This window comes from Echeneis naucrates, chromosome 9 (assembly GCF_900963305.1).
Source record: "Echeneis naucrates chromosome 9, fEcheNa1.1, whole genome shotgun sequence".
NCBI lineage: Eukaryota > Metazoa > Chordata > Actinopteri > Carangiformes > Echeneidae > Echeneis > Echeneis naucrates.
The window spans coordinates 17,910,104-17,933,349 of NC_042519.1; the positions used below are offsets into that span (position 1 = coordinate 17,910,104).

Sequence of the window (23,246 nt, forward strand, 5' to 3'; positions counted from 1 at the left end):
ATATATCGCAAACTGAAATGGACCCACTTGTTCCTCGTTAGGTGTGATAATCCTGACAAGTGGCCATCCTCCTCTGTCTTTACAGATAAAAATCATATTAAGTTACTTTTTTTTCCAGTCTGGATGCTGCCTTGTCGTGGCCGTCTTGCTCAGGCTTCTCTCTTTCCCTCAAGGTACTTTATCTTAGTGTGTTATCTCTCCTGCAGCTCTGTAATGCAATGAAGATCTCCAGTTTCACTCACTAGTCCTCCGCCTTCTTCTGTGACTCAGGTGTCTGAGTGGACCTCAGCCAGGGAGACTCTCTCTTATGAACAGTGCATCATTTACTCCTCAAGGCAAGGACCATGCACAGGATGGACAATGTCGAAGTGGACTAGACAACAATGTACAGTATGCGCACTGAATGTGCAAAATATTAGGGATGGTCAGTGTTCTCACCAGTGTAATAAACAAAATGTGCTGCTGGTAGTCTTATCTATTCTCCCTGATCTTTGTGTCTTTAATGTTCAGGGTCTGTCCTGTTCCCTGTTTTCCATCTCTTAAGTCCCAGTTTTAGTGTCTGCTTTAATGTCTGTCGACGATCTATGGCCAGAGCAGTCTTGTCTTAACTCTGCTTTTGGCATGACTTTATCTGGGGATACAAACAAAGTAATCTTATCTGCGCTTCCTTTGTGGTGTCCCTTCCCGCTGTGAACCTGAATCTGTGCAGAGGGACTGGACAAAGCAGGCGCCATTTATATTGAATATAACAGAGTTATAGTTTAACATTATTTTTTGCCAGTGGAAAATGGCCCGCCCACCCTGAAGGGCACTGGTGCATGGTGTGCATGGTGAATTATTAAATCTAAAATTCATTGTAGATTACTTAACTATATTCAAGGGTTATGCAACTTCCTCTTTAATGTGTGGGGTTTTCTTTTTTTTTGGTAATTATTGGTAACCCTAACCCTTTTTCATTTAATATTTCTACTATTTGTATGCAACCTCTATAGTTGTAGTACAATTGACCACTTCAATATCATTGAGTAGGGGTTAGGATTAGTCAGTGACAGGAGTAACTTGTCATTGGCTAACCCTAACCCCATTTAGCAATTTAATATAAGAGAGTACTAATATTTTATTCATTCATGCCTAGATACCTTGTTAATGCATTCTACATTGGTCTGGATATTTTATTTATTTTTTTGCTCACTTCATATTTATATACTAAAGCTCTATGCTTTCCACCAGCAGTTTAAGAGCTCATTCTCTGTAACCTTCTTTTCCTGGCAACTAAAACGAATTTTCTTTTTCTTTTTATATTGAGGGCATGAGCCAAATGCTCAGATCACACTCCAGAGCAGACTGAAAAATGAAGACCTGTGCAGATACACCCTCAGCTCTTAATGTTCTCTCCACTAAGACGGTAATGTCCTCAGAGGGATGTGGTCTTGCAAGGATGCTGACTGATTTGCAGATTTTGTAGGATTTCTGTAGAGGCCAAGGACTAAATTCTTTGTAAACATAACTGTGCCTGTGTTTTTTCTCCTAAATGCAATATAAGTGAGATTTGAAGGGTCTGGAGATGGTCTCATCGTCTTCCCAGCTCCACAGCTTTGGCGTTTAGTGTATCTTTATAGATCTAGATCCCCAAATTGCATTTCATAGTTCAAAACAATAGACAATAGAAAATATGCTTCTGATCCATCCCTACAGGCAGCGGCTCTGTCTGGGTTTTTACACTATTCTCAAAAACAATTACAATAAAAGCAATAAAAAGTCAAATACCGGAAATTTATATGCATCAGTGGAGATATGATTTCACACAGTTCCAGTTGCCTAAAAGAAAACTGAATTGAGGCAAAACACACTGGAAAGGTCAATTTTATTCCTTTTAGAGTGTAATGTAAGTGAGTGTCTCAAAAGAAACACTTGCTTTTGCACTTTTCGTTGTTGAGATAGCAGCTTGACTCCACATTTACCTGCTCACATTTGCATTTTTTATTGGAGTTACATTCAGATGCAGAAAAACTGTATTATCCTCAATAAGCTAGGTGTGGGGTGAAGCAGTATGACATATAAACCCACCTGCGCTGAGTGGTATTTATATAATATAATATTCTCCTGTGAGGTTATAAGATAAAGCTTATAAAACAGAAACTGTGATAAAGCTTATTGAAACTCAACATGAACATTTGTGAGTTTCCATTTTGAAAGCATAGAGTATTTGACAATCAATCAAAAAAATCTACCATCTGTGAATTCTGTTGACAAAGTTTGACTTTCTCTGGAATTGTTTTCCGTGTTTGTCACGATGGTTTTGTTTTCATCCAAACTGGATTGTTTCAACTTTTTAAACAGCTGCTGCCCATCATTATTAAATACAACACGAACATGTTCGATTTGTTCTGAAACTTTTGCTTTTTGGAAACACATTTTTCTTTCTGAAGTTGTTGTGAAGCCAAGTGAATCCATATTAGCTTTGGCTGTGTTCTTCAGTGGCCCAGAGTTTGTATAGTTTAAGTCTTTATGGCGGCAGGTGGATGCACCATGAGGTACTGTACAATCTCTCCTGCTCTCTGCTTAATTCCTGTATCACAACGGCAAGTGGAACTGTGGAAATTCACCTTATTGGTGTCATGTGTCTCTGATTTTGTTCAGCCCCTCCCTTTTGGAATGCTATCATTAAGCAGATGTTCAAGAAACGCACCTCACTCTGAGATACTTAAGCTCAAATCCGTATGTGGCCTGTGAGGGAATCAAACGCACAACACACAAACAACCAGACTGACCTGTGGGAACCATGTGTGTGTCTCTGTCTGCATTCCCCGGGGCCCACTCTGTGTGTGCTGGGTCAAAGGAGGCTTTAATAAAGGAACAGGCCTGGTACAGGGATGCCAGCCTGACTGCCTGGGGACATTCAACCTTATGGGGTCCAGATGAGAGCCACCAGGCTGGACAGACTCTTCCAAACCAACAGCCGGTTGATGCACAGACGGCGCTCCACTTACGTCTTTTTTCAGCCTCCGTATGGGTTTACACTGGAGTTTGAGGGGTAAGCAGCGCAATTAAACTAACATGCTTTTCACAGATCACAGGGAGATGTGTTACCTCTTGTTCCAAACAGATAACGACCAAATGCATGCTCGACACTTCACTGGAGGCCTCCTTTTTCTGTTGGTCATCAAATGTAAATATTTAATGTGTTCCTGGCCGTGGTCTTGGCGGGGGTGTTTGGTAACCTACAAGATGAGCTTGCTGTTTCCTGCTTTACAGTGATCAATAGATATTTGTCATGTTGTCTTCCTTGTCCTGACAGGCACTTACATCATCCTCCTCCGCTGAGTGTCAGTTTCAGCAGGGTAGTGGAATTTACTTACAGGTCAGACAAAGGAGTGACTGCTCCACGCTGGGCGGCGCTTTGTTTTTGTCAGGGCGACATGAGGTGACGCGCAGTAACTGTACAGCATGTCGACCACCACAGCCATACTGACTATACCAGTGCAACAAAGCTGGTAAATGAAGTACATTTCATTCTTTAACATTTTGTATTAGCACGATTAAGTGTTGTGTATCATCGCAAAATTTAATTTGCCAAAGTTCTTGGTCGCTTTAATGTGCTTTAACCGTCATGTTAAAACACATTATTTCATAAAATACGTTTCTTTTGCACCAAAAAATAACAGTTTGATCCAGACATGTATCCCTATCACTCACTGCTACTACTGAGCTCGTGCTCACTCGTGCTAACAGAATGAATATATTTAAGATTAAATCATTAAAAAATGGATCTTGGATTCTAATGATCACATGTAACCAGGTGGGATAAAACCTGGACTGCCTGCTACAAGTTTTCTATGTTCACAGAGCAGTTTGGTGGTCCAGGTTGGAAATGGAAAATCTAAGTCTGAGAACCTCAAGGTCTGAAATAACAAAAGAGAAAGCCAAACAAAAACAACTTTTTTAATAATTACTGACGTTCGCATTAACAGCAAACAGATCCTTAAAGCTTAACTGTTGGACAAATGTCTTTGTATTTAATAATTACCACTTACTTGCCAGTCGGGCGCGCTCCAACTTTTTTGTTATGTGTCTCAGGAGCTTCGAAGCTGCTTTTGTCTGCTACTGTTAGCAAGGCACGTCTGGAAAATCTACTAATAACGAAGTAAACATTCAATCGAAACCACTACTGTTTGGCTTAAATTGTGTTTCACAAGCTGTGAAGAGTAAATTTTATGGTCATGTTTGCCCCTTCAACCACTTATGCTGTTTTGGAAACAGCTGAAACTGAGTCGTACCAGTGTTGTCACCCTGCAAATTCATGCTGTGATGTTTTCAATTCTATGATCTTTTTTCATGCAAAACAAATAAGCTGAAGGGGAGAGCAATATTTATGTAACTTTGCTGCTTTTGAAGGTTAAGGGCTCCATCAAATCAGACTTTGAAATGTTCCAATATTTTCAGCTCAACTTCTTTTCACTGCGCAACGGCAAAAATCAAGCAGCAAGCCGCATAACATGACATAACAGAAAGAGATGTGGTTAGGTGATACAACTGCGTGGTGTTTGCTTTGTCATTATAAGACACACACATGCTCCACCGCAGTGACACAGTGTTGTGTTACTTGTTACTTCCTTCCATTACTGCTGACTAACCGGGTGGCTTGAATGACGGCAGCAGGTAGTGAGGAGCGGGGCAACGCTCATCTGTGTCAAGTGATCAGGCACACTGAAGCCTGGGAAATCGGGGCCAGCAAAACCTGATTCCTGAAACAGAGCTCAGTGCGGATGACTCTGGTGTTACACATCCAGCAGTTTTTGGCGCTCTTAGGCCAGAATGACCTTGCTAACATGAAAGGTCACGGAGCAGACCACTCCTGCTTTTTACATGCACCACACACAAGTACAAATGTGAAAAAGGAAATTTTATTTCATGTCTTGGCTACAAAGCAGTTTTGTCACAAACATCTTTTTTTTTTTTTTTTTTTTAATAGCATGAAACGACAGAGACGTTAGGGACGACTCATTCACGGTGATGTAACAGGTACAGCGACAACAGTAACCCCTGTACAATATCATACAAACACAGCGGCCATCTTTGGAGGGACCTGAGAGGGATGACCTGCAACGCCTCTTTCTCAGTGGTCAATCTAACACCAGAGGAGGAGCACCAGAGGTTCAGCTGGAAACTTTCCAGGCTCTGCAGCTGATTTATGAATTTTTTTGCCCATCACTGGCAACTGGAACAACAATGACTAAAGAAAGAACTTGTACCCAGAATAATGTAAACACAGTGCCAGCTCTGAGGACAAAACCACAATTCAAGCAGAAAACAGCTAAATATATACTCAGATAGAAAAACACTGATTATTATTTCTATTGACAATTTTAATTAATAAAGCGGTCAAAAAAATCATTTATTTACATTCTGTTTTTCACCAGTTCATGTTGAAAAAAACCCCCCAAAAACTGGAAGCTGTTAATCCCCATCAGTACCTTGACTATAAAAAGCACCTTTGGTCCAGAAAGCTTAGAAAAGTTGAAAAAAAAAAAACAAACAAACAAACAAACAAACAAACAAAAAAAAAACCCAAAATAAAAAAACCCAAAAACCCAACAACAACAAAAATAAAAATTAAAAATAAAACAGAATTACTGAATAAAAAAAAGTGCGTATTGTATCTTATATTACAATTTAATCACAACTGTGTGGGAGTAACTCTTGTAATGACCAGAGTTTACACACATTTTAAATTATGCTTCTGAATTTTTTGATGACTTTTAAGCGTGCTCTGAATGAGTTACTGCACTTCCCTGTGAATGAATGGACAAAATGTATTTAATTTAAGCAATATTTAAATTAGTGAACATTTCTGATGACATGAATATGACTTTAAGCACTGACCTTTGACCTTATGGAGTAATCAAAAGGTGTGTTTGTGCCTTGTGTACTTTAATGTCTATAAACAAAAATGCATGCCCAAAAATTTGTCCAAAAATTTGTTTACATATTTTTACGATTAATAATCTTTATTTAATCAGACCCAAGTTTGTTGGTGCCGATTAGATTGTGCTTGCTGTCGTCCTCCAGTATGTAGCAGTTTGTTTTGGACATGTCAGTCTGTGGACTTGGTTTTAAGCCGGTTTTGCATGGACATACAGCGAGTGTTACTGTAGTTGGGAGGCACCCATTGTAATGTGCGTGTGTGCGTAACCGTGGCTACGAGCCACAGGTGACACAACACTGTCTTTGGACCGACCTGAGAGAGCAGCGACCCAATAACTTTAGTTTGTCGCAGAAGCGTGACGACATGGTGTTCTTCCTGCAAACTGAACCTGCATAGGAAGGAATACACACGGTGAGCGAGGGGAAGTGAATTCGCTGAGATCTCTAACCAACTGAGCCAGATAAACGGAGAGACTGATTGCATGGTGCGTACAAACCTGTAGTGGTCTTGCATTCCTGCATATTGCACTTCCTGAGAATTTCTGGTTTGGAAATGTTCTCACAGAGGCTGTTTGGCATCACAGCCAAATCTCGGTCACTCACGCAACTGACTTTACGCAGCTGCTGACCCCCACCACAACTCACAGAGCACTGCAAAGTCAAACACCAACACACACAGTTCTATTTTAAGTCGTATTATTTAAATTGAGACTCAAATGAATCTGGATCCAGCGTGACTGACCTTCTCCCACTGCCCGGCCTTCCACTGAAGGCATGGCTTTAGGCTGCAAGGCTCTGTGCCATTCGGCCTCAGTGTGGAGCTGCAGCGATGAGGCTGAGGACAGAACACCAGCCGCTCCCTGATCCCTTCACCACAGCTGCCAGAACACTGACAAAAACACACAGGTTTAAAGTGAGGTATCTGCTTCACGGGAAAGATTGGAATAAAGGGAAATATCGCCTACGACATGCTCATGCCAATGGTTGGATGTTATTAAACTGGTGAAACATCTTTAACTGTCAATTGATGCATTGAAGTGAATAGCTTGCAATGCAAATTAGCCGAATGTGATCAGTCCATATCCAGAATGTACAGAAATAAAGCACACATAGAACAATTTGTTCTTAAAAGGGTTAAAAAAGTTAGAATGTATTTGACAGTAATGGGGTTAGTTAAAGACTTCACTCCCCAAAATGACAAAAATATGTATGGTGAATCTTACAGGAAACCCGAAAAGTAACATAAATTTATATAAACATTTATCGCCACTTAATCCTTTAAAAAAGTGCAATATATAAACATTTAATATGTGCAATGCTCCTACCGGACCCCAGGGTGATATACTCCAGTTCAAACAGGGCTTGTAGGGACAGGTCAAGGTGCTGAGGGGTCTGCTGGACACAGCTTGACAATGGAAAGGTCTGAGGGGACGTTTACTCTGAGAATCTACACACTGGACATCACGGTACCTCCTGCCCACTGCTGTGCAGCTATCTGGACACTGTTGGTATATTATGAATAATATGGCTCAGAAAAGCACGACTATTCAACAAGCATAATGACAGGATAGGAAATATTTATTGGAATTAGCAGGTAGCAAGAGAAGTTCACTTCTCAGATTCAGTGACTGAAGGAAGTCTAACGTTACTCACCTTGCTCCAGCTGCCACTTTGCCAGGCAGCGCAGGGCTGCAGCTCACATGTGCGTGCAGGCTCCGGCCTCTTCATGCCGGCACAGTCCTTATCATTCTGGGAGCTGCACACAACTGTTCGCCATACGGCACCAATCCCACATGTTGTTGAACACTAGGGAAGCAGGAGAATTTCCTGGTTAAACCTAGGTTTGGGTTTACGTGTGCATACTAATTAAAGCGAAATGTAATGGAATATTCTTAGAAACTAGATGTTTTTGGGCAGATCATCTTAAAAGACTAAAGTTTTGCGTGATTTAGTTTAATATAAGCAAATTAAAGTTGTCAGCTTTGGAAACTCATTCGGATAAAATTATCAGACAAATATGATTATTTTGTCATCCTCATTGTTTGCTGCATTTCATTTTATCAAAATGTAGGAATCTAAAGCTTCACTGAAAAAAAAAAAAAAAAAAAAAAAAAGTTCTATGTCCTCACCATGACTTTATTTTCCCACAAAAAAAAGGCTTAAAACTTAAAGATCACATGTTTCAATAACCTGCAATTCATTTTTTTGAGATTTCAGTTTTCAGCATTAGTTAAGCCTTTAGTTTAAGAACCAAAACCATTTACTGGCACGGAGAGCATGTAGTCATAAAAACAACTGCACCCACCTCACTCCAGTTCCCTACTACCCAAAATATATCCATGCTGACTGGCTCTCTGGCCATGAGGTTACTTTGGTCACCGGTGGAGCCACCCACGGGACCTTTTGGTTGCTGGTTGTGGCTCTTGGAGCGACTGCCTTTGGGCCTTGACGAGGGCTTTTTACCACGAGGAGCAGAAATATTTTTCTTGGGTGTCGTGGCAGGTTTCTTCACTTTAATGTTCTTTACTGTTGATTGGGGTGATACTGCGGTGGTGAAGAGCTTTCTTGCAGTTGTGGTGGGAGCCTGTGTTGTGTGGAAGCCAGTTTTCGACGGGGGCGAGCGGCTCTTGTACACTGGAGTGGTGAGTGGAGCTCTGTGTGTCCAGGGGTTGTATGGACTGGTGTGGGGGTTGGACAAGTGATGAGTGGTCTTTTCCCAAGTTTCAGTTCTGGTGCGTAGGGTGGAGTAGGTAGTTGTGGTGGTTGTGTGCATGGTAGATGGAATTGTTTGTAAAGTGGATGATTTAAGGGGATTTTTGAGTGATGTAACTGTGGTAAAAACATCCAGGTCAATGATTGCCTCCTCCTCTGTTGTCCGATCCTCAACAACATAATCATATCCTGGAGTGTACATCTCCACATTTGGCGTACTTCCTTCCTCTCCCTCCATGTTTTCCTCTTCCACGTCAGTTGCTTTCCTGTCCTTTTCCAGATTACTGGATTTCGAAGGGAAAACTTTCCCTCTCTTCACCCCATTTTTCCTCACAACATTGAACTCATAATCATCGCTGTCTATGATTTCAGGGATTGTGGTTTTCGAGGTTGAAGTGGATGTGGTGGTAGGGATGAATGCAGTTGTAGTTTCTTTGGTGGTGGTTTTAGCGGCCGTCGGTGTGGCTGTGGCTGTGGTGCTCATGGGAGGCTGCGTAGGTGAACCAGGCCTCTTGGTGGGGTGACTCTTCGGTGGGTAAACACGGCGGTACTTAGGGGGAGGCCCAGGTCGTCTTCGCAGACTTGAATTAGGGCAACTCTGCAGGGCACACAGTGATCTGGATCGAGGTTTGGTTGAGACGTCGCAGGTCTTTTTGGGTGCTAGTGCACACGTGACTGTGCGTGAGCGAACGCCTCCTCCACATGTGACTGGGCACTGCGACGGAAAATAGAACACAAATGAAACGCTGACTCAGAACGAAAAGAAAGCAATACGATCAAGAAAAATAACTGTGGACTGACCGAAATTAGGAAATTAGAAAATATTCTAGGAAACAGAACAAAAGGATCACCTCTTCCCAGTTCCCGACTACCCAGTCCTGTCCACACTGTACGTCTCTGTTGCATGGCACCACGGGTTTAGGCTTGAGGAGGTGCTTGCATTCCACAGGGTGCAGCACCCTTTCCTCCCCTGAAACTGTTCGGACGCAGAGCACCGTTCGCTTTCTCACGCCGTCTGATCCACAGATGGCTGAACACTGCTGCCAACCTCCGACCCACCACCTGGAGGTGAAGGGATGAAGAAGAAAAGAGGGTGAGGAAAGAAGCTGCTTCGAAAAGTGATTTGATGGCATTCAAAAATATACGCGAAGCACATGGTAAGTTGCACAAAAGAATATGTGTTCTTTTTGCTGCTCTAGGCCGGTGGAGAGAAGCCAGTATCACTTGAAACAATTAGACCGTGAAATAACATTTCTTTTCAAACCAACTATAATAGTTGATAGGTATATGTGGAAACATCCAAAGATCATCAATACATGCAGCGACAGAAAAATGGGCATTTGAGGCTAAGGACCTTGCAGGACAATCCACGGTCTTGCACTTTCTGTGCCTGTCGTCTGGTCGGCTGTTTTGGTCGCAAAGAGACTCATCCACCACGCCCACGTCCACCTCAAAACACAGCATCGGCTGGTGCTGCTCACCTGAAGCAGACGGGAAGTCAGATGGACATAATTAAAATGTAAAGTTACTAAATTAGAGAGTAAAAATGTTGCCTGGTCAAATCCACAATGAACCTAAGCCACAGGTGGTGCTGCAGTCTGTCCACGCCCCGTGTCTCCAATTATAGACAGGTTGAACAATCTCATTTCCCGTCTCTTTGGTCTTCTTCATAATGTACTCGTACTTTATACCCAGGTTCTTCTCCTGAAACAGCAACTGGACAACCATAAGGAATATTATGCAGAGGATCTGTTCAACAGGACCGATATATTGTAACTTATATGTAAACATAGAATCATATCAGACAAAGAGATACGAGAGTTTTCATACTCTCTGATTGCATTATCTGGTGTGGCTATACGCTATAAAAACAATTCATTCAATTTCATTTGTTGGTAACAATGACACTGGGAATAAATATATAAATTTCTGATGATTGCTATACCTTTTACAGCAATGGGACATTTCTAAGTTTGAAAATGAAGAGTTACATTAAACAGCATGTAGACACAGTGGTATGTGGGCCTACCTGGAGGACAATTGGCTCTTTAGTGGGCCCAGGAGCAGTGAGATTCTCCATATTTCCGCTGCGTTCATAGTAGAAAGTCGTCCCACCGGCCTCGTATTCCCCGTTCCACTGGATGATAAAGTTGCCATTGAGGAAATACTCTTCGGACGACTCACTCCTTAGAGCCAGGAAGTTACCTGCCTCCTCTACTTCCTTCACCAGGATGTCCCGCGCCCCCGCAGGTATCACACCCACATCCACGTACCCTGGGAGAGTCGGGAGGGGAGTCAGAGTCACAGCGAGGTAATGGATGGGCCACCATGGCTGCTAACACACTCACATCCAGACTACCAGACAGTTTCTCTCTGATCTTTAATAGAGGGTGGGCTCAGTCTGTGGGGGCGGTTGGCATGTGTGTGTGTCTGTGTCTGTGTGTGTACGTGTGCATATTCGGCGTGGGGGGCACTGCCCTGTCTCTGTTTTTTATTGTGTGTGGATGGGGGAGGACGAAAGCAGCTATGAGTGGGTCTCTGGAGTTTAATGATGTTTGTGGGAAGGTGTGTGTGTTTCTGTGTTTGTGCAAAGGAGGGGGGAGGTTTGCCCTTGGTCTAGGCCTTTTGAAGTCTTACACATCTGGGCCGGTTATCTGGAAAGGATGCTGTGTGGGGCAAACACACACAGAATAAGGGAGCGGGGAGAAAAGAGGGATGGTTTTACTGTTTTAGAGCCTCTTTGTCCATTAATCTGTCTTCATGGTATGTTGATTTAGCCGGTGAATTATACTTTTCCAATTATAGCAAAGTCGGCCAAAGAAATGTGTATCTTCAGACAAACGCAAACTTGGGCCTGCCGGGAGACACACACACACACTCACACACTTACACATTCGCACACGTTACACCAGCCAAGTACAGCAGGACAAACAGCTGCACAGTGTGGAATAGATAGAAGGTTGCCATGGCAACAAAGAAACAACACAATGGTGTAATTCTAATGAACTGTCCTGACATGACTTTCCAACATAAATTTGAATCTCAAGCCTTTTCACACTCCTCTGCTGCGTCACACCAAAGCTTTTTCTCATTAAACAGCTTGTCTGTTTTGTGTTACTACAACCTTATAATTGTTTCATTTCTCTGTATTTGTCTTGATAATTAAATTTGTTTTCAGCTGTTCAAATATCCTTTGTGTTGAACTCACCAAAGCCTTCAGCTCGGTCGAACGACTTGTAAACCATCTCACAGCTTGTGCCATCACCCAAACAAACTCCACAGCGGTCCTCCACCGCATTTGAGTCGATGCCATAGTCACAGCCCACCTCCTACAGGACAAACACACACACACACACAAACACGTAAAAACACAGCCACAGACACATTATTGTAACATAAGATGGAGGTTTACATTAAAAAAAAAAAAAAAAAAAAAAATCTCCTCCCTCAGATAAATCATAGTTGCACTGCAGCACGTCTCATACTACGCTCCACTAGAACCCCCTCCAGCCACTTTTAGTCTCTTACCCAGCCACACTACCTTGCACACACCGTTGACACAGATGTTTCTGGATTTATTGTTCATGAAGCATGGCGTTCCGTCCGTCACCGTGTCGAGCATCTTCTCTGAAAAATACTCATTGACTGGTCGACAGTGCAGCTCGCAGGGATTTACTAGAGATGGGTATGAGATGGGGGGGGGCAGAGATTTACATTCCACTTTGGCGAAGGATTAGATAAATGATTTGTAAAGTTTTACTTATGTCGAGCCAAACTGTCTTGGGAATTGATGATTCATTTTTTAAAAAAATAGATAAAAAAAAATGTATAACTATACATATGTATATATATATATATATATATATATATATATATATATATATATATGTGTGTGTGTGTGTGTGTGTGTGTGTGTGCAAGTTAATGCAATAACACAACAAACAGTACTTTACAAATAGTACAACAAGTAGCACTTTCATGTTTTTGTGCCCACTCAGACTAAGTTTTATTCTTGATGCCTTTTCAGTGTAAATGCTGTCCTCTGTTGGCTGACACATGAAATAGGATGGTTGTCTGTGGATCTGCAGACAACTTACGTGTGTTCGCCACAGGAACCCACTGGTAGAACTCATTATGGTAGGCCACAGTGTCAAACTCACTGCACAGCATCTCTCGAAAGGTGGGTTTATTGTTCTGGCAAGGTTTTGTGTTACAAGTCCGATACCGCTTTCGTTCTCCAGTGCAGTACTTGCCTCCAAATTCTGGTCTGGAAGGAAGACAGTGGGACACTTTGAACCGGGTGATCAGTTTTGTTTCAGTCCTTTCTTAAGAGACTTGACAAGTTTAGCTTGAGCGGGAACAAAGACTTCAGATGTGCTCTTACTTGGGGCTGTCACATTCCCTCTCGGCTGACTGAACACCTGTACCACAGGTCCTGGAACAGTGAGACCAGGTACTCCACTGTCCCCAACCTCCATTCACCGTCTCTGGGAGTTTACCGACAATGACGCACTCTCCTGAGATACACCACTGAAGGAAAAAATGGTGATGAGATCATTCACAGGTAATATGACACATTTAATACTAAAGACTTTGCGCCAGCATCATTCTCATATCCGCAGTCATGTCCTGCCCAAGGCAAATGAAACCCAAACTCTAACAGGACAAAGCAACTGCCACCATCCACCTTCTCTGGTCCACACCGAGTGCCGTCAATGGGCGAGTCCAGTTTGGAGCGACATGATCCGTTCACTGAACACCAAAGAATCTGGCAAACATTCTGAAAGAAAGATGCAAAATGGCCAAAGGTCTCTATTTATTCTTTTTTTTTTTTTCTTTTCAGTTTGTCTCTTGAAGCGGAAAATACTCACATCAATCTCAGGGCAGAAGGTTGCATTTGGGCCATATTGCAGCTGGCACTGATGGTGTGTGGTGTAGCGGACACCAAGGCGAGCCAGTGGGGTCGTTAGGTCCCTCTTGGAGGGACGGTCATCCAGACAGAAACCCCAGCCACGACTAAGGCAGGCAAAGAAATGTGTGACTTTTTGAGAGAAAATAGGGCACAAGGTGCTGAGAGTAAGGAAATGAGAATATCAGTACAGTAGGAAAGAATGGTCCTTCGCTGTGTACCAGGACGCTTTGAACATTTGGTAAATAAAAAAATATATAAACAAACTTTATGTCATGACAAAACATGCCAGTAAATATGCTTTTATAATCCACATGACAGTCTCCTAATACATTTTTATATTAAATAGGTAAATAGAAAAACACAAGAGAAACCTCCCTTGTCAAGAGGAAACTGTTCTAACAGCAAGACATGCTCATTCACAGGTCAGAGGTCAACAAGCATGAGCTCTGAACACTGGCTCTGACTCAGCAGGAGCTCGAGGTGAAATTGTTGTTGTCACAAAAGAATTCTTCAATCAATCATCGACTGTTTTAAAAAGAAAATAATGAGAGTCAAAGCAAACATTTGCAACACTTTAGAGCCTGCTTTTCTTTCATTCTGGATGTTTTGGCTTTCAGTGAATTGAGATTATTTTGCACTGCTCTTCTTTGCTGCTCTCTTATGTTATTTAAACCGTGTTTAATTCCAACAAAGTTCCCACCCATTGTGTTTTTTGGATCATGGATTTCAAAGCCTCCATTCAACTCTACACCACCACCTTTTCTTTTATCTAGTTCTCATAATGATTTCACAACCCTGGCAGTTTCGCATAGTGTGTGTTCCCTGTGAAGAAAAAATGGTATGAAAAAAAATAATATTTGAATTTCATGGCTGTAAAATAGTAGATAAACTCAGACATACTCGAGGAAGCGCGTGATGTATTCTTTGGAGCAGGAGGACCATGTGAGAGGGGAGCTGTCATACATCAGCTGTCTGGACATGATGAATGGGTGCCTCCCCTCCAGTTCACAGTCGTTCCCCTGGCCATCATGATGGATTCCAAAGCTGCACCCAAACACAACCAATGTGACCAATTATCATATTATCATTACACAGAGGGGATTAGGATGTCACAGTGGAGGCCTACAGGTCTGCATGCTTCAAGTTTTTCAATCTGAATTAGGTCTCTGATGCACATTAATTTATTCACATGATGCTCTGACAATTTGTGCATAAAAGTAAGACATTATATTAACATATAGTATAGAAGCCCTACATCCACTTAATCGTCCATCCTCATTACCAGCAGCTACACCAACTCTTATTTTATCAGTAAGATTTCGTAAAACTGGTGTCTTCTGAGTGAAGTGGCGCTGAAGCTACTCCACAACGCCACAAAGCACTTCAGTAGATAAAAGACAAATTTTTCTTTCCATTTATTTTCACTATCACCAAATAATAGACAACCACGTCACACTAATCTCATGTATCAATTTTTTGATGTCTAGTTACTAGATCCCAGCAAGTATTTGCCTGCAGCCAAACCACTAATAGGCTGATATATTAATTCTAGGAGATTTGATGACACAACGTATATTTCATAGTAACAGATGATGGGAACAAGATGCTCTCTTGGTCACAAAGCCCATTGTTGTGATAACGGTATTATGCAGGTCACACACACACACACACACACACACACACACACACACACAAACCTGTGGCCCATCTCATGAGCAACGGTGAAAGCGACAGGTAGTCCTGAATCCTCATTGATGTTGCAGCTGCGGTGTGGTTGACACATCCCAGACAGATGAGACAGACCCAGCGTCTCACAGGGCTGGTTCATGCCAGCACAGATGTCTTTCCTAAGGGGGAGGTAGGAGCACAAATCAATGTCTACACATATTTTCACAAGGGGTCAGCATCAGATCAAAGACTTTATCCATTTCATTGGAGTCTGTTGTGTGTGTGACTTGCCTGGTCACCAGAACAGCCAGATCATGGTGAGCAGGGTGTGTGTCGCTCTGAGGATTGAGGTTTTTCTGCCAGGCACAGAAACTGGCCAATGTGGTGTCTGCATGGTGAACAATCTTGAGTCCTTTCTGAAACAAATGGCAGAATCAGAAATATCATTCTGTGCATTTTAGCATCATTCAGATTTCTATTTGAATCCTATTATAACTGATTACCTTAAGATTAATTTGAGCCCTGAGGAAAAGTGACCTTCCTTTGTAAAGGGGTTGTTAATTACACACCTGCTGACACAGCAGTTAGAAACACAGGTGGAACGAATTTTGTGAAGAAAATGGGCTCAGTTCAATCAAGTGTTCAAGCCATCCACACCGTCCTGGATCTACCTCAGCCAAATGGAACGCAGCCATTTTTAATGGCAGTAATTACATTTGTGCTCTACTTAGGATGACATTCCAACATGACAGGTGAAAAATATTTATTCTTTATGAGGCAAACTGTGACAATTATAAAAGTTCAACAGTAAGTTTGAGCAATACAACATATGGGAAACAAAGTTTTTGGGATTCTTGTTGAGTTAAAGAGGGTTTGGATGCTTGAGTGTGAGGAACTACAACTAGAACCATTTAAAAGAGACAATTTCCTTGACAGTATATCCTTGCTGCTAGATGTGCACATGATTTATACTGCCAAAGCAAAAATGATGACACATGAAAGTGAAAGTGCCATAAAACACTTCCACCAAGTAAGTTTTACCTCTTCTCCCTGCAGCAAGATGAGTCGCACCAAGATGACATGGATGGCATTCCCAATACTGGCATCATGAAAGATTCCTGCCACCTGCAAACATTAAGATCATTTACAGCTTAGAAATATTTCACGTATTCAGAAACTTTGATTGGACAAGAGCAAAGGTAAGTAAAACAAAACAAATTTTAACCCCTCACCATGTTCATGATCGTAAAGATGTAGGACTCGACATTATCACTGCCGTGATATTCGATGAGTTTGGAGTCAGCCACCACCATGGTCTCCACCCACCGCTCCCTGCTGACCGAGCGCTGCGAGCGGGACTGGGCCCGGTCCTCCCCCATCTGCTGCTCCCTCTCCCATTCCTCCCTTTCCCTCTCTGCCCGGACAGAGTCACTTGGAGCATCTGGAAGTGTGGATAATGGAAGACATCACTTGGCCAACACATGTGGCTTATCCTTAGTTAACACATGGACACTTAAACACCTGCAGTACAGTCCACACACATAGATACTCCATTTCAGTCACACACCTTGGACTCCACACGAGCTGGGGGTCTCTTTGGAATCAAGGCTGCGTTTTTTTCTTTGACTCTCTGTCGTAACTCTTGGATAGACAACGTGGGGCTCTGGAGTCCCTGCGTGGTCATCCGGAGATTTTTGGATGGGTTCAATAAAATACTGTCCCTCTGGCAGCGAAAAGAAGCCTCTCTGAGGAAAACAAAGTGCACAGTTCATTATACATTGAGCAGAAATGATTGAGATGAGAAAGAGCAAGTTTAGGTTTTCATCAGTTACTTCCTGTCCACTGAGAAGACAGCTGACCACATCTGGCTCAGTTACTATACATGACTTCTACTCAGCTGCAGCTCTGAGTTGTAATTAAAATGAAAACAATTATTTCTTATCCCCAAATCTTTTCAAACAAAGCCTTAAGTCTCTTAAATTGCAAATGCTCAGACTGTGAGTAAAGTTACAGACTACTAATTAGCATGCTTTTCCTTATAGCATTTATGTGGAACAGCAAATCACCAAAAATTGTCCTTTTTCGATAATTGCTGCACATAAAAAGTAAGATGATGTTCTCTTGTAAAGTGTGCTGAAAAGGTCCCATCAGGGCGAAATCCATCCTAAGTCAACAGATCTGAATATGAACTTTCCTCCTTCCCTTAGGCACATTCTGTGTCAGCTGCAGCAGCAACATGACAACTTCCTCCTAAGTATGCCATGCATGTTCTTACTGGCGCAGGCTGTTCATTAGCAGACTGAGATCTTCTTTTGAACACACACATAGACAAGTACTGAGATACACGTCCTCACGCACATTACAAATACATTAACATCAAAACACACATGCAAACAAACACGCAAAGGAGGGCCCTGTCAAAACTCTGTTTCTTGCAAACATGCACATTATGAATGTTCCACCTCCAACTTATTGTTTGCAAGTTCTCTTCATCAAGGCGTGTGTGTGTGTGTGTGTGTGTGTGTGGGATTTGTGTTCAAACATGCCCAGACTGTTCTGGGATGAACCCCTCCCTCCCGCACTAAACCAATTTACAAAAGCAGAGAATGACAGAGGGATTTATTTTCCTTTCAAGAGCCTGCAAAAGTACAACTTAGTACAGAAGAAAAATTTATTTTGGGATTTGATGTGTTCACACACTGACTCAATGTACCCAAGATACAACATAAAAACCCTTGTAGTATGTTCTCCGATTTCTTGGGCTTCTTCTCAGTATTTAAGGAGCCAAAGGCAGATGTGAAAAATTAGGCCATGTAGTGCTTACAGTTTGGCCAGTTGCTCTGAAGGTTCACCCTGCTGTTTACTGCAGTTACACACTGCTCAGCTTTCTGGGTCATCCTGACAACTTTTCCACGGACCTCTTGGAAGACAAAAAAAAAAAAGAAGAAGAAGCTGGGACCACATTCACTCATCAGTCTAAATCACTTCTGTCATCCCAATAAGGGAATTCAGAAAGTCCAAATGTGAAGTAACGCCTCCTTTGGACAGACTGCATTACACCACCTGTTGCAAGGAATCTTGTAAAATGAGATAAGGGAAATATACAACAGTGTCCACAAACTACAACAGAAACTTTGTAGAATGCAACTGAACTGCTCGGTCTTGTTTGTTTATCTAAAACCACCATAACAGCAACATTAACATTACAAAAGTCCTGGTTATTTTTTGTCTGATTAAATGAAATGTTGAGAAAAGATACAGAGAAAAGATACCCCAGAATGTGGCGCTCAGCCAAAGGTCCCAGAGCTGCAGAGGACTCATCCACAAAGCATGCAAACTGATATGTGTTCGGTCAGCTGGGTAAGTTTCCCACAAGTCCTGCTCAGAAAACATTCAGCTGCTTTCACTGTTGCTCTGTACTGTATCTCATCCACACACTGTGACAGGATTACGGTTTGTTTGTGCATTTGCAGCATCTCCCTGCGAGACAAAAGGCGGGCTATGATCATATTCTCTGTTATCATACGTCCTTACTGTCTGCTATATGCTTTCTAGAGTGTTAAACTAAACCGAGGGGGTCCCAGGAGAGAAAAGCAGGCCCATCAACCGGGAAGGAATGCTACAGTGAGGCCCATCCAAACATGCAGACCTTTTCTCTGCATGATCTGTATGATCTGCATAGCAAATACAACCCAACTGTGCAGCTCAGCCTGCAAGGCTCTGCCTGAACAGTGTGCTTATGGTGTTAGTTGTGATCCTTCAATTACTGTGTGCAGATCCTGTTCGATGGCTGTCTTTAAAAAAAAAAAACAAAACAGAGGCAGCTTGACAGAATACCAAAAAGGACTTTGTTTCCCATCTGAATAAAAATCGGTGATTACTCTGGCACAGTTTTTGCCCTAAATCCTCAACGCCCTGCCAGCTGAAACAACCTCACACTGGAGTTCACGTTGCCCTTTCACCGCCTCTTCTCTTTCCCCGTCACCTCCGGCCCCTCCCCTCTCCATTAACCCCCCCCTCGCTCTGAACTGGAGGAAGTGTGTTTGGATGTGAGGTGGCAGAGCCAGGGGAGGTTACCATAACACAGGTCTGGGTTCTAGATACGTTAACCATGTGGAACTGCTTTACCTTTGTTTCCTGCTTCTGTGTGTTTTGTAGTGCTGGCCAACTGGGTCTGGAATAAAGTCTCCGCTGTTACACTGCCTGTGGCCTCAGTAGTGATTAGTGGGACAGAAGGAGAGGTGGGGGCAGATGGTGCTCATTACTGCAATAAGATTAATCATAACAATTTTCGAACAAACACACTTCTATTTATTTTTACGAGTTTCTAGATAATTGCTGGTTTCATTGCATTCATTTTATTTACTTATTTTCTTCACAAGCTGAGGCTGCCTCCGAGCTAATTTCTTCCACAGGGGTCAAAGACATTATCATTTTTCATTTGCATGGTGAGAAGAAACATGCATTTCAGTTAGAAAATACCCATTTAATAGGTTTGCACTTGCATGCCCTTGCTTTGTTTTGTGCCTCAGGGATTACCAGAGACTCCACTGAGAACGCTGCTGCTTTGCTTAAATTTCCCAGAGAAGAGAACGAGGACAACAACCTGCACACATATTGCTCTGGTTCTGCAGGTTGTAGGACCACGTGCAGTAAATTTTACAAAGTAAAGATGCCAGATGATGACAGATATGTATCGTATAGTTAATTGAGGTACAGCAGCTATTCGTTTGAGCAAACTTGACTGTTTTCACAACCAGAGGCTGAAAGTAAACATGACAGGATGTAGAGGTGTTAATGTGGCAGCAGGCACCACATTGGGGCTTTTACAGCATTTAAATGACATGATTCTGCTCCAGTTCCTGTTCTGTGCCAGAAAGGCCGACAGCAGTCACATCATGTATTTATTGGAGCATATTTCGCTAATAAATGAATCCTTTAAGTAATTTACTGACTGAAAAACATCAAACTTTCTTTGGTTCCGACTTCTCTAAATGGAAATTACTTTTTTACTTTTCTGTCTCAAACATCCTTAAATTAATATGGGGTTTGAAATATTGCATTAACAAAACAATATGTTTGGTCACATCATCTTACTAAGGTAATTTTTCTTTTTTAAAAAGTACAATGGTCTTTTTTTAAGTATTATTTTTTGGGGATTTTATACCTTTACTCCGAGCAAAAGCAAGTGGCAGAGAGGCCAACAGGAAGTAGGGAGAGATGCAGCACAGGTCGGAGTCAAACCCAGGACGCTGGAATAACATGCATGCGCGCTAACTACTCTACCAACTGTGCTGCCCTAGAATGATCTTATGATTGCTGGAAATCACTCAGAAATCACTCATTGCTTATCTTATACTCCCACAACATCTCTTATAAATCCTCCATAAATGTTTGGCATATTCTTTATGCTTCCTGTTTATTTAATCCTGACTAACTTGGGGGAATGAGGGTCATGTTTTCATTTTTTGCAGCAGTCCATCTGAATCTGCTCTCTGAGGGGGGAGTAACCTCCACACCAGCTGGCAGGGCTTCCCTCCCCACATCTGTCTGGCTGACTCTTACTGTTTAGTGGTTTCTCTGTGGTTTAAACTGCTATAAACCTCTGCACAGAAAATCAGGATAATAAATCACAGTGGTTTCACTGGTAGTTTGGAGGGAAGGGACAAACCGGGGCATTCAGGATTGAAGGGAAGCAGAAGAGGGGGAAAAAAAAGCAGGTTGCAGATAAATGGACTTTTCAATGTCATTTTTCCATTGAGAAAAACCCGAGAGCGTGAAAAGTAGGGCACATGTAAATGACAGGGACGTAACGGGTGGATGGCTGTCATTTCAGTCTTGTTGGTTTTAGTCTGATGTAATAAATGAATTTCATTTACATGATTTGGCAGGAAGAGGCAGTGCAAACCACACAAACCTAACAGAGACTGGAGGCAAGACCCTGCAGGAGAGGAATTCCTGCTGTGACACAATCAAACATGAGCACTGAAACATTCTTCATGACTAAAACTGACAAATCCCATCATTTCAGTGGCTCCAGGCTCCTCCTTTTCCCGATCCTTTCACTATTTGCTTGTTTTGAAAATTAATTAATTAGATGAGCTCTTTTTCCCCAAAATGCAAAGTGGTGTTCTCATTTGGTGAATAAAGGTCTTTAAAGTTTACATATGCAGCAGTGAGTACACCAGAAGTCCATTCAAAAATTAGCACGTGGTGCACATTTCTTTTCACAATCAAAAATTCCTCATACGTTGAGTCCCTCACTCAAATTTCTGCTGTCCAGCTGTCTTTCGCTTTCTTTTGTAGTTTTACTATTTCTTCATTTAGACATTAAAGCCAACACATTAAAGCTGAAGTTTAAAAAAAGAAAAAGCCCCCACCCCCCCAAAAAAAAGAAAATCTCTGAACTAAATGCATGGCCCCATTTCCTGTCCCTCCATATGTCAAAACTTCTTGTTCTAGTTTATAGAACTGTGCCACAATCAATTACTGAAGCTCTATTTTAGGATAGGACAACGGAGGGGGGCTGGGGGGTTACAAAGACTTTCTGCAGACCAGACAGAGAATGAATGGATGTGGGTGAAAATAGAGAGGAAAACATCTGAAAGGCTAAGAAGACAAAAAGGGTCTCACGGTTGGCCGAAGAGCAGCAGCCGTCAGTCGGTCTGCAGCACAGTCCTTCTGCAAATAGTGTCAGGAAGTCTTTGAGGGTGAAACTAACAGACAGGCCACTGTCAGATGTAAGGGGTTTGTTTAACGGCCCAAGACTGCCTAAACCACATACCAGATCTCCCAGAGATTTAAGACCCTCACGGTAAATTTAGAAAAGAGTGTTATGGGTGAAGAGCTCAATCTGATGAGTGACAGCGAAGTTAACACTGAGTATATTGTCATGTTGTGTGTCTCAGAGTGTGCGCCTTACCAGGCCTGTGCAGGTGCTGATGGCAGCAGTGCCCTTCAGGCCTGAGTCCTCCACAGTGCCGAGGAGGTGGCAGGAGTTCCCCCCGGAGAGGCGATGCTCGGTCCTGTTGGCGCTGCCGTTCCTCCTCTCCAGGACGTAGTCGCTCGAAAGCAGGTTGTTGTTGGCAGTCAGATTGAACAGCAGAGCTCGGCCTTTGTAGCTGACCTTATAGTAAACCTGTCCCTCCGGAGGAAGGGGTCGCAGGTCACGCCTGACTCTCCCACATGTGAAGTGGTGAGCCAGAGAGTGGGAGACAAACTCTCCATCAGCGCTGGTTTTCTCCGGGTGGACAACGGACAGGTCTGACCGGGACAGCTGACCTGGAGGGGGACGGAGTCAGTGTTAATGCACTCATTTCACATGCATGCAAATCCAGGCGCGCACAGAACCTCCGCAGAACTGACCTCGCTGTGCAAACAGGGAGAGGAGTCCGCCGGAGCCGGAGAGCTCGTCGTGGCCGGCTGCCAGAGCGAAAACTAAGTGCAGCAGCAGAGAAAGAACCGGCCACTCCTGCGAACATCGCATTATTTCACGTATCCAAAGTCAAAGCTCTGGGAAGGAGTCCGGGGAGCTGCGGCGACCACTGTGTCATGACATTGGACGAGCTGACGAAGGGAGACGACTGGGAGCCGGATCAGAGTCTGAGGAGGAAGGAGGGGAGGAGTGGCTCCTTCCCTGCAGGAGCCGGGAGCTCCATTGAGTTGAAGAAACCCGTCTGTGTCTCGACTTGTCATTTAATCTGGGACCTTTTGATGCCAGATAATTCACTGCATATCCACCAGAAAAGCATTAACGTGGTACTTGGACCATTGTATGGATCTATAGAGGGGATAATACAGTGGCAGCATCGGAAAACCTGCAAACGGCAGACTTCCTCAGTTCTTTGTACGTTTGATGGCAGCTATAACAGAGAACATGTGATCTGTCAACACCTCCATCCATGCACTTTGGAGCACCTGTGCAGATCTCTTTATTTCATGAAAAACCAACAGCTCGAAGAGAGAAACGACAGACAGCACACATGCTTCAGTCTTATTTGAGGTCAAAGGAAAAACAAGCGTTCACTCT

The 23,246-nt window shown here is 42.8% G+C and overlaps 1 protein-coding gene across 1 annotated transcript; it reads right to left on the reverse strand.

Annotated features, from left to right (window-relative positions):
* Positions 1 to 5,573: 5,573 nt before the first annotated feature.
* LOC115049295 (A disintegrin and metalloproteinase with thrombospondin motifs 12-like) lies at positions 5,574 to 22,837 on the reverse strand. Its single transcript, XM_029511386.1, has 24 exons — positions 22,583 to 22,837; positions 22,140 to 22,498; positions 16,785 to 16,962; positions 16,450 to 16,658; positions 16,259 to 16,342; positions 15,509 to 15,633; positions 15,247 to 15,396; positions 14,450 to 14,593; positions 13,509 to 13,653; positions 13,325 to 13,417; positions 13,022 to 13,167; positions 12,735 to 12,904; positions 12,179 to 12,312; positions 11,846 to 11,966; positions 10,667 to 10,911; positions 10,212 to 10,353; positions 9,992 to 10,118; positions 9,489 to 9,699; positions 8,231 to 9,352; positions 7,579 to 7,731; positions 7,251 to 7,427; positions 6,668 to 6,814; positions 6,423 to 6,576; positions 5,574 to 6,314 (listed from the first exon to the last, which is right to left on the reverse strand). Exons 1-24 carry the CDS (start codon positions 22,701 to 22,703, stop codon positions 6,199 to 6,201), a joined length of 4,773 nt encoding a protein of 1,590 aa, XP_029367246.1. The 5' UTR covers positions 22,704 to 22,837; the 3' UTR covers positions 5,574 to 6,198.
* Between the last annotated feature and the right edge of the window lie 409 nt (positions 22,838 to 23,246).

Bases quoted from the DNA above. Each gene is read 5' to 3' on its own strand.
- LOC115049295 (XM_029511386.1), bottom strand. From the start codon at position 22,703: ATGCGATGTTCGCAGGAGTGGCCGGTTCTTTCTCTGCTGCTGCACTTA. The intron at 16,343-16,449 runs GTGAGGGGTTAA...TAATGTTTGCAG, and splicing joins TCTTTACGATCATGAACATG to GTGGCAGGAATCTTTCATGA. The intron at 11,967-12,178 runs GTAGTGTGGCTG...TTTGTCCTGTAG, and splicing joins GTGTCAACGGTGTGTGCAAG to GAGGTGGGCTGTGACTATGG.